This window comes from Phaethon aethereus (assembly GCF_964289735.1).
Source record: "Phaethon aethereus genome assembly, chromosome: 6".
In the NCBI taxonomy this organism is placed as follows: Eukaryota; Metazoa; Chordata; class Aves; order Phaethontiformes; family Phaethontidae; genus Phaethon; species Phaethon aethereus.
This window is the reverse complement of record NC_138580.1, coordinates 37,572,581-37,585,447: the sequence shown is the minus strand read 5'-3', so window position 1 is coordinate 37,585,447 and position 12,867 is coordinate 37,572,581. Positions and strand designations below refer to the sequence as shown.

General features: G+C 37.3%; 1 protein-coding gene across 2 annotated transcripts in view; it reads right to left on the bottom strand.

The window, feature by feature from the left end:
* Window positions 1–12,867, bottom strand: part of NCKAP1 (NCK associated protein 1) — a gene marked incomplete at its 5' end in the record, with an annotated part of 61,611 nt that overhangs the window by 34,528 nt on the left and 14,216 nt on the right. For both annotated transcript variants that reach the window (XM_082001542.1, XM_082001543.1), the window contains 4 exons: window positions 1,928–2,018; window positions 2,104–2,246; window positions 3,278–3,334; window positions 3,526–3,618. In XM_082001542.1, coding sequence (XP_081857668.1) covers window positions 1,928–2,018; window positions 2,104–2,246; window positions 3,278–3,334; window positions 3,526–3,618 — 384 coding nt within the window. The remainder of the gene's footprint in view (window positions 1–1,927; window positions 2,019–2,103; window positions 2,247–3,277; window positions 3,335–3,525; window positions 3,619–12,867) is intronic.

The window sequence follows — 12,867 nt, the reverse complement described above, 5'->3', positions numbered from 1 at the left end:
TCATATATAAAAGACTATTCTGGGCTAGGGGAAGGATGAACAGAAGCAGGAGGGTTGATTTTTTTTTTTAATTAGAGTTATATAATTCTGAGTTCAGAATTAGAGGACATGGAAAAAAAAATTAATAGGGGACAAAAAAAAAAATCTGTCAAGTACAACTGGAAGTTGTTCATTATCTATTCAAGCGTCCCAATTATTGTGTTATACCTTTCTCTGCCACTTCATTTAGTATGCTCTTCCTCTTTGCTAGCAAATTATAATTATTTTGAACAGATACTGTCTACAGGAGCATCTTCAGAGCAGATTAAGCTTAACTGAGTAAAGTGTGGTCCTACACCTTTTTGCTGTCTTTTGCATCAATACTGGTGCCTATACGAGTCCTCAGGGAGCCAGGTCTAAGCATTAAGCCAGCAGAGAAGGTCACTCGGGGGGGGGTGGGGGGGGGGAGGGAAGTCATCTGCTGAAGCTAATTTAAAGGACTAAACAACTGCCAGGTTTACCACAAAGTAGTGAGATGATGAAAGGACAACTTAAGTGTGCAGTTCCATGAGAGCGCAACTTAAGTACGTGTTTCTGTAGAACGGTGCCTGAGGGGATCCCTGACCCCAATTTATACCTTTAGCACAGAATAAGCAGAAGAGCAAAAAAAACAGACTGAAAAATGGCTTTAAAAACATTTCAAGGGAAAGGATTTGTCCATTATTAAATTACAAGAGCATAAACAAAGATAGTATTGAAAAGTGAAGCATCTTTGCCAAAATGTGCATGAGAAGAGATTAATTGCAAATGAGGTCCTTAGCAAAGTGAGTCTTAACAAGCCTGGAATCGTGCAGAGGAAAGTAATAAAAATAAGGTTACAGATTATTTAGACAAATGAGAAGTAGTCAAAAGCTATTTAACTTTAGAGCACTTAGCTGGAAAAGTCTATGAATTTCTAGTTACTATCTTAAAGAGTTTAAGGAAATTACGTAAAATCTCAAGAGGACTACAGAAGGAAAACACAACTAGTACCTACACTTCAAAACAGGGGAAAACAACAAACCCAAACTTTAAAAACTTTAGGCAATAACTTAGTATTTAACTTCGTGTCAAAGATTACAAAGTAAGTTGTTAGGCAAACAATTTGCAAGCACCTAGAAAATGACACCTTTATAAATAACAGTCGGTCACTACTGATCAAACAAATCTAGTTTCCTCTGACTGACTAGCAAGCCTAGTAGACAAATGGGAAGTGATAAACAGGATATACATTGACTTTGGCGAGGCTTCTGTCACTTTTCCAAGATATTCTCATATGAGGATACAGCCTAGATAAATTATTATAGAACTGCAGCACAACCAGCTGTGTAAGAATGAGATCTTAAAAACATTTGTACAGAAAAGGCTAAATGAATTGGGTTCATTTAAGTTAGTGAAGTGAACTGAGCAGGGTACACAATGTCACCTTTTGAGTATAGGAGCCATTATTAAAGAGGCAGTGGTGATCTCCAGGACGCACAGTTTAAGGACAATCCAAAGCAAAAACCGTCAGGTTACAAAATAGAAAAACACATTCCTCTAGGAGGCTAAACCAACAAAAAAATGGTTTCATGGAAACATTAGGAATCTCCTTAATTTCAAGCTACAAATGAAAACACAACACAGATGTAGCTATTCACAGATGATCTACAACTGATTTTTAATCAATTTCTCATCCTTAGTGAATAAAATGGAACCTTACCAATGGGTCTTAGCATTCCTTTATTTCTGTACGTTCTGTTATTTAACAGGACACTAATCCCCAGCCCCGAACATCCACTATAAGTAAAATATCCTGTAAAATTTATACCTAATGGCCTTTGACAAAACAAACTCTTGCATATTTATTTTTTTATCTCTGCTTCTCTCAATTAATGTTACTGTGTGCCTGTGAAAAGTAGTTACATACTTTACTGTGAGGTACAAATTCCTCCATCATTTTCTTTAAAGGATTTTCATAATCCACAATCATCTGGCCAAGGCGTGGATATTCTCTGTCACTAAAAGCAACAACAAACAATTCACTCAGGTGTAGCTGTTACTATTATTATTGTTATACACATTTCTTATACAACAAGCTTTTACCTTGCTCCATGTGTCATTTCATGGGCATAGTTATACAGTCCAATGATAGCCTTCCTTTCTTCAATTCGAGACAGCAATATCATCAGAGTTGTATAGGTTATAATCAAATCTAGGTAGTTCTTTGTTAAATCAAAGTTTACAGTCTAGAGTTAAAAAAACAAACAGTAAATTATCATTCTAAAACAAGCTTTTTTTTTTTCCTTGCCTTTCCATGGATTTTCAGTGTGTTTTAAATACAATGGACTGTTTCGAACAAAGTTTTTGTTCTGGTTGCATACAGACTATGAATTATCTTAACTTATCCACTCAAATATCCAGAATTGTTTGCATTCATGAAAGCAAGCATGCAAATACATCTTTCCAGGCTTAAGTGTCACGGGTTAGCTGACAGATAGGAAAAAATTTCTTGGCAGTTACTAAGCAGTCAGGAAGTGCCTTGCCTATGAATTTTATTTCAGTAAGACTCTGTCGAAAAAAAAGCTAGCATATATCCCACTGGCCTGGTAACATCATTCCATAGGATATATACCCACTCCTCTTCCATATTAAGAACCTAGGTCATCCAAATTTAGAATAATGACTAAAACTAGCAAGGTGACATCATGAACATCAAGGATGAAAGCTGAAACAAAGAGGAAACGGTGTTCAAGGTTCTGTTTTGGGGTTTTTTGGTCTTTGGTTGTGGGGTTTTTGGTGAGGGTTTGGGGGGGGGGGTGTTTTGTTTCTTTTTTTTTTAAATGTAATACTTTTATCTGCTTTTGTATTTGTTTTAGCCAACATCAGAAGTGACCTCCTCACGCAGCTTTGGTGGACACGAGTAATATTCCTGTCTCATGAGCCTCATGTGGCTTAAGCATACAGGTGACAGTGAGTGCTAAGAATTAACTTGTAGGTGCAAAAAAGCAAAAATTACAGCAAGATTTGTATGTCTGGTAACAGACAATGCTGTCACTACTGTCCTTAAGTAGCCTGTTTAAAATGGTCTATCTTCTGATTTCAAGCTATTATAAAAGTTAGAGATCTGAAGAGTACAGTGGTTTTGTTTCTCTTGTATTTATAATAACTACAGATGTCATGTTTCTTGGGCTAACAAAGTCCTTTTAATTCTCCACCCAGGACTCTTGATCAGAAACATTTTTAAGTGGCATTTCAGAGTTTAAACCCAGAAACTTACAATATCAAAGAAGACTTGGCAAACATCAATAGTGTTCAGCAGCTCACAAACATGGTCCTTGAAAAACAAAGGAATAACTTTAGTTTAAAAAGATCCAAGTAAATCACTTTACTAAGCTTAGTGATGGAGACTTTTTTTTTTAAGAACAGAGCTACAAGTTCAGCTATGTCATTATATAGTGTTATTTTATAAATAAAAACACAGAAACCTGATGTGACAGAACAACTGACATATTTGTAAAACCTTACCTTAAATTCCATAACATCAACAAACGTGAAGTAGTATAATGCCAGGTTCTTCAGAATCTCTGATTTTTCTTTCTGGAGCTGAGCAAGCTGTTGCTAAAAGAGAAACATAAATATGCACACTGTTCTTAGACGATCTTGAGAAAACTGCTGAAAAATAATACCTGTGAAGCACAGAGTAACCACCAGCTTACTCTTACGCTACGCAAAGAAGCCCTCAACACGGTTTTCTAAGACTGAGGTTCTGTGTGTCTCAAATACACAGAGTTCTCAGAACAGATCATTTTAACAGCTGCCAACTATACTTTGAAGGTAAAAGTCAAATTAGTACACATTAGTACTGAAGTCATATTGTTTAGGTCAGCTAGAGATGAAAATGGGTAGTTAGGAAAACAGCGTTATCATATGTATAATTAGCAAAAGCAGAACAGTACATGAGCACAAATCAGTACCAAAAAAAAAAAAAGACGTTACTTGAGGTGGGAGAAAAGAAGGTGGCAGATTACAAACTTTACTACAGAAAAACATTATGCTTTTAAAATCTGAACTTACCAAAAAGAATATCCAGGCAAAGCCACGTTAAGCATGCAAAATAAAATGTAGATACAAACATAAAATACAGTAACGGTTCTTTGACCAGTTCCATATAAACACAATAATACATTCAAACAAAAGCAACAAAATAAAGAAACAAAAAAAGAAGCAAAACACTAGCATTAGACACTGGTGGATAAAATGGAAGAGGCAAATGCGAATACAAAGGCATAAAATAGTTCACATGGCTTTTTTTTTTTTTTTTTTTAAACAGACAATGAAATATCCTTTAGTTCCATATTTTCCGAAGTTTTCTGGAGGAACCAGGCAGATCACGTAGAATCACAAAATAGTTTGGGTTGGAAGGGACCTTTAAAGGTCACCTAGTCCAACACCCCTGCAACAAGCAATTACAATTAAGAACACACAAAAAAGCAGCTGTTACTGAACAGCCATTCTATTTATCTACGTATTACAGTAGCACAGCACTGCAAGAATCCAATTATTTAACCTGCAATATCCAGCTATGAATTAAGTCTCCTTCCTGCTACATGAATTGAAATAAGTTAAGGCAGTCATAACACTCCATATGAAAAAGTGCCCTCCAAAAAGCTACAAGATTTTAAATTAAAGACTGATCAAATTAAATAGGATTTTCTTCTCAGCAAGAGCACTCAATTATAAGAAAGATTAAATTAATTGTTTCAAATTGGTTAGCTTATTTTTATATGAGAGGTTAGAACTGAATACACTTCTTCATCTCCCTCCTTTATAAGGCTGTGCTCAGTGTTAAGCACTAAAATGACTCTAAATAAAAAAAAAAAACCACCAGACTGCCTGGACCACTACTGCGTATCATATACAAGGTAATGTTTCCTTCTTTCCTCTGAATTTTTAGAGGTGATTACTATTTTTAGAAGCCTTGAGCCATAAGACTTCCATTATAGCCATGGTAGAGAGAGATATACAGAGCTATGAGCAAATTGGAACGACTACATTAGAAAATACTCCTGCCTACTCTTAAACCAGTGCAAAGGATTTAACTTTGAAGGCCTAACTTTGAATGCCTGCCCTCTGTAATATTTAAGTTTCTTTGACACAGTCATTTGCTGGCACTTAAAAGAAAAATGGGTGCAAGTTCATGTGTTTATTTTGTAACTTCTCCTGATAATTTCATGCATTAGGGAATTATTTCCATTTAAACTGCTGCTGTACAAAAATCTGTTTTCAAACGTAAGTTCCATGAACTGTATTTTGATCCTCAGTATGAATTTGCTACTACTCTTCCCAGTGTATACCTTAAGCTTTAACTGCCTTGTGCTCAGAGAAAGAAGCATCCAGCATCATCAGCACGCAGGAGTCTGGAGCTCCTGCAGGTCTGCACAGCCCCAGTACACCTTCGGGCCAACTTGCATCTCTACTCGGGACCTCCCGAGGGGAGAGTGTGCTTTGTACTTTCAGGGCTGCTTGTCAGTTGACAGTTCTTACACAATGAAAAATCATCACCTCAAGAAGCTCGGTTTTCATCTTCACCCTGGCCCTATCACTTGAAGTATTTCTCGCCTGTGATCTGTTTTAAGAACACTACGCAGAAATAGGGTTTGTTTCTGTGCAACTAACACCAGCATCAACCTGATGAACTTGAGAAGTCATTTCATGAATTTTCAGGAACAGACCACATGATATTATTCAGAAATAAGACTAATTCAAGAGCAGAAAGAAGACAAAACCAAAACTCATCGTACAGCTGCACATTTGCATTAACAACTTCTTTCCTACTGCAATCCTAACTCGTACTAAGCAAGGTGCAATGCTAAGGGAGACTACCAAGATTGTAGGTTGTTGCACACAACATCTGTCTTTGGTAAAACAAACAGCAACTGAGCATCCACTTCTGGAGGACCCAACAATTTCTATGTCACAATACATGAAGTGGGAAGATACGGGAAAAAGGAAAATGGTGCTGGGAACTATGACTGCTAAAGAAAGAATCATTTTTCAGAAACTCCGTGAAGCTGTACATTAAATAAGAGGATAGAGGGAGGTATTCATTACACTCAACCAAGAATTAAGGAATCACTGCTGTGCATTGTTAAGTAGTTACCTGTACTCCCAGAAATACTTAAATGATGCTAAAACTTTTGTACGGAGTTCAGGTGATCGTTCTTTCAACTCTTGAGTGTTGAAGGTGCCAGCAAACTTTCATTTAAAATACTGATATCAAAGTAAAACAGTATCTCAACTGTAAACACTGTTAAATTAGCATAGTGCAAATAGTTAAAATTCATACAGCCTGATCAGTGATGTTTAGAAGTACAGCTTACAGCATGGAGTGTCTTAGATGTTTATTTGCATTTTTATCACTGAGGAATGTGGGCGTAGTTCTTTCCACACCCACTGCAACAAAACTTTCCACTACTAGTTTCCTAACAGCTGTTTAGAAATAGCTGGTGCTGTATCGTTTTGTATTTGGTTTAAGGCTTTTTTCCTTAGCCTGCAATTCCATTTATCAGCAAACATTTCTGTTTCCAATATTCAACAATAGCTTTAAAATAAGATAAGCTGAAGAAATAAACTCTTAAAACATTATTAGCATCAAAACATTATTTTCACTACAGCTAACCATGCCTTGCTGATTGGTTAGACATAAGTGTTTTATTTATTCTTAAAGAATTTAAAGTATAAAATATACCAACAAGGACAACAGTATTTTTGTTGAATGAGGTGATTTTAAATACCAGAGCGTGAAGCTGACACTTCGTCAAGTACAAGAGAGGAACTGATCTTTACCAATTTGTCTTATGCCTTTCCTTCTTCGTATTAACTCCCCAAAATCTTTACACAATCAATTACGTACACAAAGAAAGTGCATTAAAAGAAGCGGAAAACCAATTGGAAAGTGCAAGACAGCCTCACTTAAAGCTTACATGAACACAACGGTTCAGAGACAAGAAAGTAACAACACAGACACTGGCATATTAACAATGTGAATAAATAGGAATTTAAGATGAAGGCTCAGGAAAAATACGAGACAATTAGAAATGGTTGTTCAGAGAGTTTTATGTGCGGAAAACCAGAGAATAACGGCACTTCTGTAACTGTTCTATCATATTTATTTGACTGGTGGCAATAGTATGTGAATAAATGTCTTATTTCATGATCCAGGAAAAGACCGTAGGTAAGGGAATTTTCTCCTTCTTATATCAGTATGATGTTTTTCCTGCAAGTACAATCATTAAACACTAGTATTTGTTTTCCACAAACCAACACCAAAGATATTACAACATCCTCAGAGAAAACACCATCAACTTAATCTTAGTAGCTGGAATAAAAGCCCCAAAAAGCAGTATTACAAATTCTGACTGTTAGAATTCTGGGTATGGGGGTAAATAATCACTGTCAGTATTCTTACTGTAATTTATTATACTCACTACGCTTGCCACCTGGAGAGTCTTTACATGTCACTTTTAAAAATTCAACTCATTTGAACAAAGTTCTGTGTCTACAAAACCCATAGCAGAATGGCAGGGAGAGAGAGAAGGATCTAATCAAATGAAGAAAAACAGCTTTAAATTCTGTAACTAACTGTAGAATGATGGATGTGTCCTTGGTTTTCATATTTCCAATTAAAAGCAGCCTCTGAAGTGACATGCTGCATATAAAAAGATGTAATAGAATATTTAACATGTTTACTAACTAATGTATTTCTACTGCAAGATCTATTATTGGTTTGTTTTCAAGTTTCTAGTACTAAGTTAACTGTTTTGAAAAGGAAATAGCCACCCATGACCCTCCACAACCGTTAACTGTCCCCGGGGTTGACCACATTATTAATAATGGCAGACAACTGAAGCAGCAAGGCTCCTCTTTAAAAACTGATCTACCCGTCAGTCACACAGTTTCCCCATTCTCTCACTTTCTTCTACATAAATTCATAGAGTAATTCCTACATTAGACTCATTACATATTATCCTATCCTACAAGCTTTGGCCACAGGTCTTGACATCTCCCATGCAACTATTTACAGAATAAAAGTCTTGCCTATGCTATTCTACAGATAAAAATGTTTTGGACATATGTCTCTAGCTGCCTGCATACTTACATTTATGTCATGAAAACATGACAGAATTATTCCTTCAAAATGCATGAAAACTCATTTTGGAATGCCATCTCAGTAACACTGCTTAACTAAAATACTGTTTAGGCATTAAAGAGGTTTTGTGGTTTCTTTGGTTTTTAATGGCCAAGCTCTTAGGCTGTCAATCATCGAATCAAAAGAGGATTTTGGTTTTAATTGACGAAGCAAACAGTTTAAGTATTACAAACATTCACTCCTTTGCAGGCATTCCATACACTATTAAGCAACAAGAGTGAGCACATGACTAGCTTGGTTTACCTTGGCAAGTGACTCATATGGGCTGATTTGACTTATAGCAGTATAATACAACTATTACAAAGAAAAATGAAATTCTATTTGGATGCTACTCCATCTCAAATTCACACATAATCAAGGGTTAAGCCACGAGTATAAACATCGCTGCCCATGGCACTTACGATTTTGAAAAAAGGTAAGTTACATTATGACAGTTCTGTTTGGTGAAACATTTGAAAGAGATTTCAATGTTTTACATTACTTTTTGGAACCGCTATGAAAAAATATTAAAAAAGCTCACTTTCAAATCACTGTTAAGCTGAAAAATTTTATATACTAGTCTCTGATTATACTATAGCCTAAGTCATTTTAAGCTGTGAAGGCAGTCTTATGCAGGCAACAACTGAAGACATCAGACATGCTACTCTGTACAAAATCTTAACAGTAGGTACAGTTGTATCAGAGCAAGGCATAAGCAGAGCAATTTCAATTCTAAATGATTTTTAGTAAAAATGTAGACAAAATTTTATTTGTTGCAGATACTTTGCAGTTTCTTCTGAAATAAAATATCATTAGTACATACCATTCTCAAGTAAAAAAAAATAATCTCAACTGCTTGTATAAAGCTGATCAGAAACTAGTTACGTGTTGGTTGGCTTTACTCATGCAGTGGATCTCCTGTGAACTAAATTACTGCCTTGGTGAGTTTTGGAAAACCAATCTCATTTGTGCTCCCTTCAGCACTAAGTTCCTTGAGCACTAGTAAGCGGAGTTGAACAGGCAGCTGTGCAAGCAAAGCACTGCATCTTCTTACCTGGAAAAGTTTTTAGTCTTCATGGCCAGCAACCCAGTTAGTTTTGTGATGGAATGTGGGGAATTGGGTTTTTATTGCTTAAGCAAGCAATAAGGTGTCTAAAAAATTGAGTCTCCCAGACAAGAGATCTAGAACTCCAGGAAGCTGGGGAAAAATATTTAAGTTTACTGAATTTGGGGACTTAAGTTACTTGGTTTAAGTTACTCTTAAGAAACCAGCTGCCATAGGTGTTAATTATGATAGGGTAATGATAGAGTAATAATTAATTATCCTATCATTTCCTCAAAAAATTTTTAGAGAAAAAGAATACATCAGACAGCACAGCTGAGACCCCAGTATTTCCTCAGGAGAGAATTTCTAAATTAACTTCACTAACACTGTGCAAATTACAATATTAAAAGCTTCATGAGAAACAAGCAAGCAAATTACATTTTCCTTTTGGCACTGCACCCCTTGCAAAGGCTGAAAAGAATACTTCAAAAAGCAAATGATTATTTGTATTTAGTTAAATGTTTTGATAAAGACTAATTATTGGAAGCACCTATCACAAACTAAAAATCAAGATTGGTTATAAAAATGCATACTTCTATAATTGTAAACTGTTTTAAGAAAGCATGCATTAATATATTCCAATAAGCTTTGGCCAAGGAGGTCCAGAACGCTGTGCCCACAACACCTCTCCCACATCCAGCTAATTTGCTGTACAACCAGATCACTATGAAGTGAAACCGTGAAAGACACAGTAAGCAGACCTAACACACATACTGGGATCTAAAAGGAAAAAGCTTACAGGCCCATGAAGAAAAATGTAAATGAAATCTAAAATCAACTAAGTCATATCTACAGATCCTAACCCAGGCAGACTGGAAATGCTCGCACCACTTGTACTCTACTCTCATACGACCTCATTTCCAGTCCCTGTTGACACAAAACTGCAAAAACTACAGTTAATTCAGGTAAATAAACCCCCAAAATACTAACTCTTAAGAAACTGATGTGTAGTCAATACAAAACACAAAGGAATTGATACGCACAATACTGGGAAGATAGCTACTAAAAGATGAAGATTAGCAGTATCTGGAAAATATGGAGGTTTGTCCCACTAACCGTACACTTACAAACATCTGACTAATGTTTCACCAAGTCTGCTTACTGCTAAACAATGACTAAGCCTCAACTTCCCCAGTAGACATTTAAAAATATAGAAAACTTTTCTACAGGGAAATTGCTGCGGAGCAATCTGGGTAAAAGAAAAACATATGTTCAAGAAAGAAGGCAGATATTCTCACTACGTCCCATATGTGGTGTTTTGGAAAGCAGAAAGGATGTTAGCTCCATCACACAGAGAGCTTTACCTGTGCAGGCAGCAGATTTTTCAGACTCTACTCACAATCTACAGAAAATCTACATCTTTTCTCCCTGGATTCCAGTTGCCCATCATGCTGTACTTTATTCTGGTTTTACAATGGCATTAGATCTTAGCATTGACTTGAGAAGAGAGTAATTTTTAGGTCCTACCACATTTTTTTGGAACTCAGTATGTTCTCTTTCAATTTCTCAGTGGTGACGACCTTGCCTGTACACCTTAAAAGAGGATGAGGTCTAAAAAAAACTTCAGAAAAATCAGGCTGCTTCTGCATCCCTAACTTTGGAACTTTTCTTCCGCTGCTAATCAAGGAAATTCAGCAAAAGTAAGCATTACGCTGAGTCAATACTAGCAGTCAGATCACTGATCTGACCAAGAACGGTGGTGCTGTAACACTTTTTGGAAGGCTTTTCCAATTTAGAAGGCTTTTTCGAAACAAAGCTTTAGTCAGTTTAAAATAAATATAAGCAATAACTTTTTACTGTTACATGGTTTCAAGTAGGACTCCAAAATGTTTGTTTCTTACTTTGTCAACCCTTCAAATAACTGTTTACATACATTCACACCTTTGCAATACTACATTGCTGGCCAACAGTTGATTTAAAAGCTCAGTCTTCAAACTGCACATTTTCAAGGTTATATGGCTCACAATGGTGACTGGAGAATTACAGAATCACTAGGTTGGAAAGGACCTTCAAGATCATCAAGTCCAACCATTAGTCCAGCGTCACCATGTCCCCTAAACCATGTCCTGAAGCGCCACATCCGCACGTTTTTTGAACACTTCCAGAGATGGCGACTCCACCACCTCCCTGGGCAGCCTCGTCCAATGCCTGACCACTCTCTCAGCGAAGAAATTTTTCCTAATATCCAGTCTAAGCCTTGAGGCCGTTTCCTCTCGACCTATCGCTGGTTACGTGGGAGAAGAGACCAGTGCCCTCGTCGCCACAACCCCCTTTCAGGTAGCTGTAGAGAGCGATGAGGGCTCCCCTCAGCCTCCTGTTCTCCAGACTGAACAACCCCAGTTCCCTCAGCCACTCCTCATAAGACTTGTGCTCCAGACCCCTCACCAGCTTCGCTGCCCTTCTCTGGACACGCTCCAGCACCTCAGCATCCTTCTTGTAGTGAGGGGCCCAAAACTGAACACAGTATTCAAGGTGCGGCCTCACCAGTGCCCAGTACAGGGGCACGATCACTTCCCTACTCCTGCTGGCCACACTATTTCTGATACAGGCAAGTATAAGAGATGACAGGGACTGCCCTCGGACAACGGGAGAGAGTAAATTATGAACTGATGAGGCCCAGATTTATCTATAATCGATACTTCGGAAGGAAAACTACACCACTTTGTTTTTCAGCCTGGTCAGCAAGGATTCATTGGGCATTTCATTTTTGTTTGAACTGCTCATAAACTTCCACTCTTGCTACAATATTGAAAATCAGCAATTGTCAGACATTTGTCTGACTCAACATGTCAAACACTGATGGAAGAACAAAACCAGGACCCGATTTTTTTGCTAATAAAGATGTAAAAGCTATCAATAGCAAACGTAACAGAACTACTTGTTTCAAAAGAATAAAAATGCAGGCTTTTCAAGATCAGGCACCTGATTACAGCAGAGACTGCACATACTCTTCAATAAAATGTGTTGTTCACCTCAGACATAAAACACTGTAAATGATGGCACCCCAAGAAAAACAAACTAGCAGCTAAGAATAGGTAAAAAAATACAAAAAGCAGGCACCACCGCTTCTCTCCCTGAATGCAAGCTTGTTTAGTAACATCACCGACTGACATATGAATAGGTATTACTAGCTCCATAGATGCACAATGCTAAGCTACGGCAACCGCTGCACTTGAGCGCACAAAATCCAAAACGCCACCCTGAAAGGCTGTCCTGGAATTTTCACTGCAAGGAGGAAGCACAGGCTATGATTTCTCAGCTATTTCCCTGCAACAATCCTTCATAATATTTCACTAACTGATGTGTTCTTGTTCCAGTAAGCTTCTTGCCCTTTTAAATCTCTGATCACCTGTTTCCCTACTGACAGAACGCACTGGTGTGCCCTCCTAATATACTGTGTGCTGGTTGTTGGCCAGCCGGAGGAAGGAGACAAAGGAAGAACAAGGAGGGGAACATCTTCCTGACGAGGAGCTAGATGCCTATGTCTTTTTGAAGCTAAGGTTTACACACAAAAATTTATCTTACATCAAACTGGAACTTTCTCTGCACATGACATGGCTTTTTGTCTCATTGG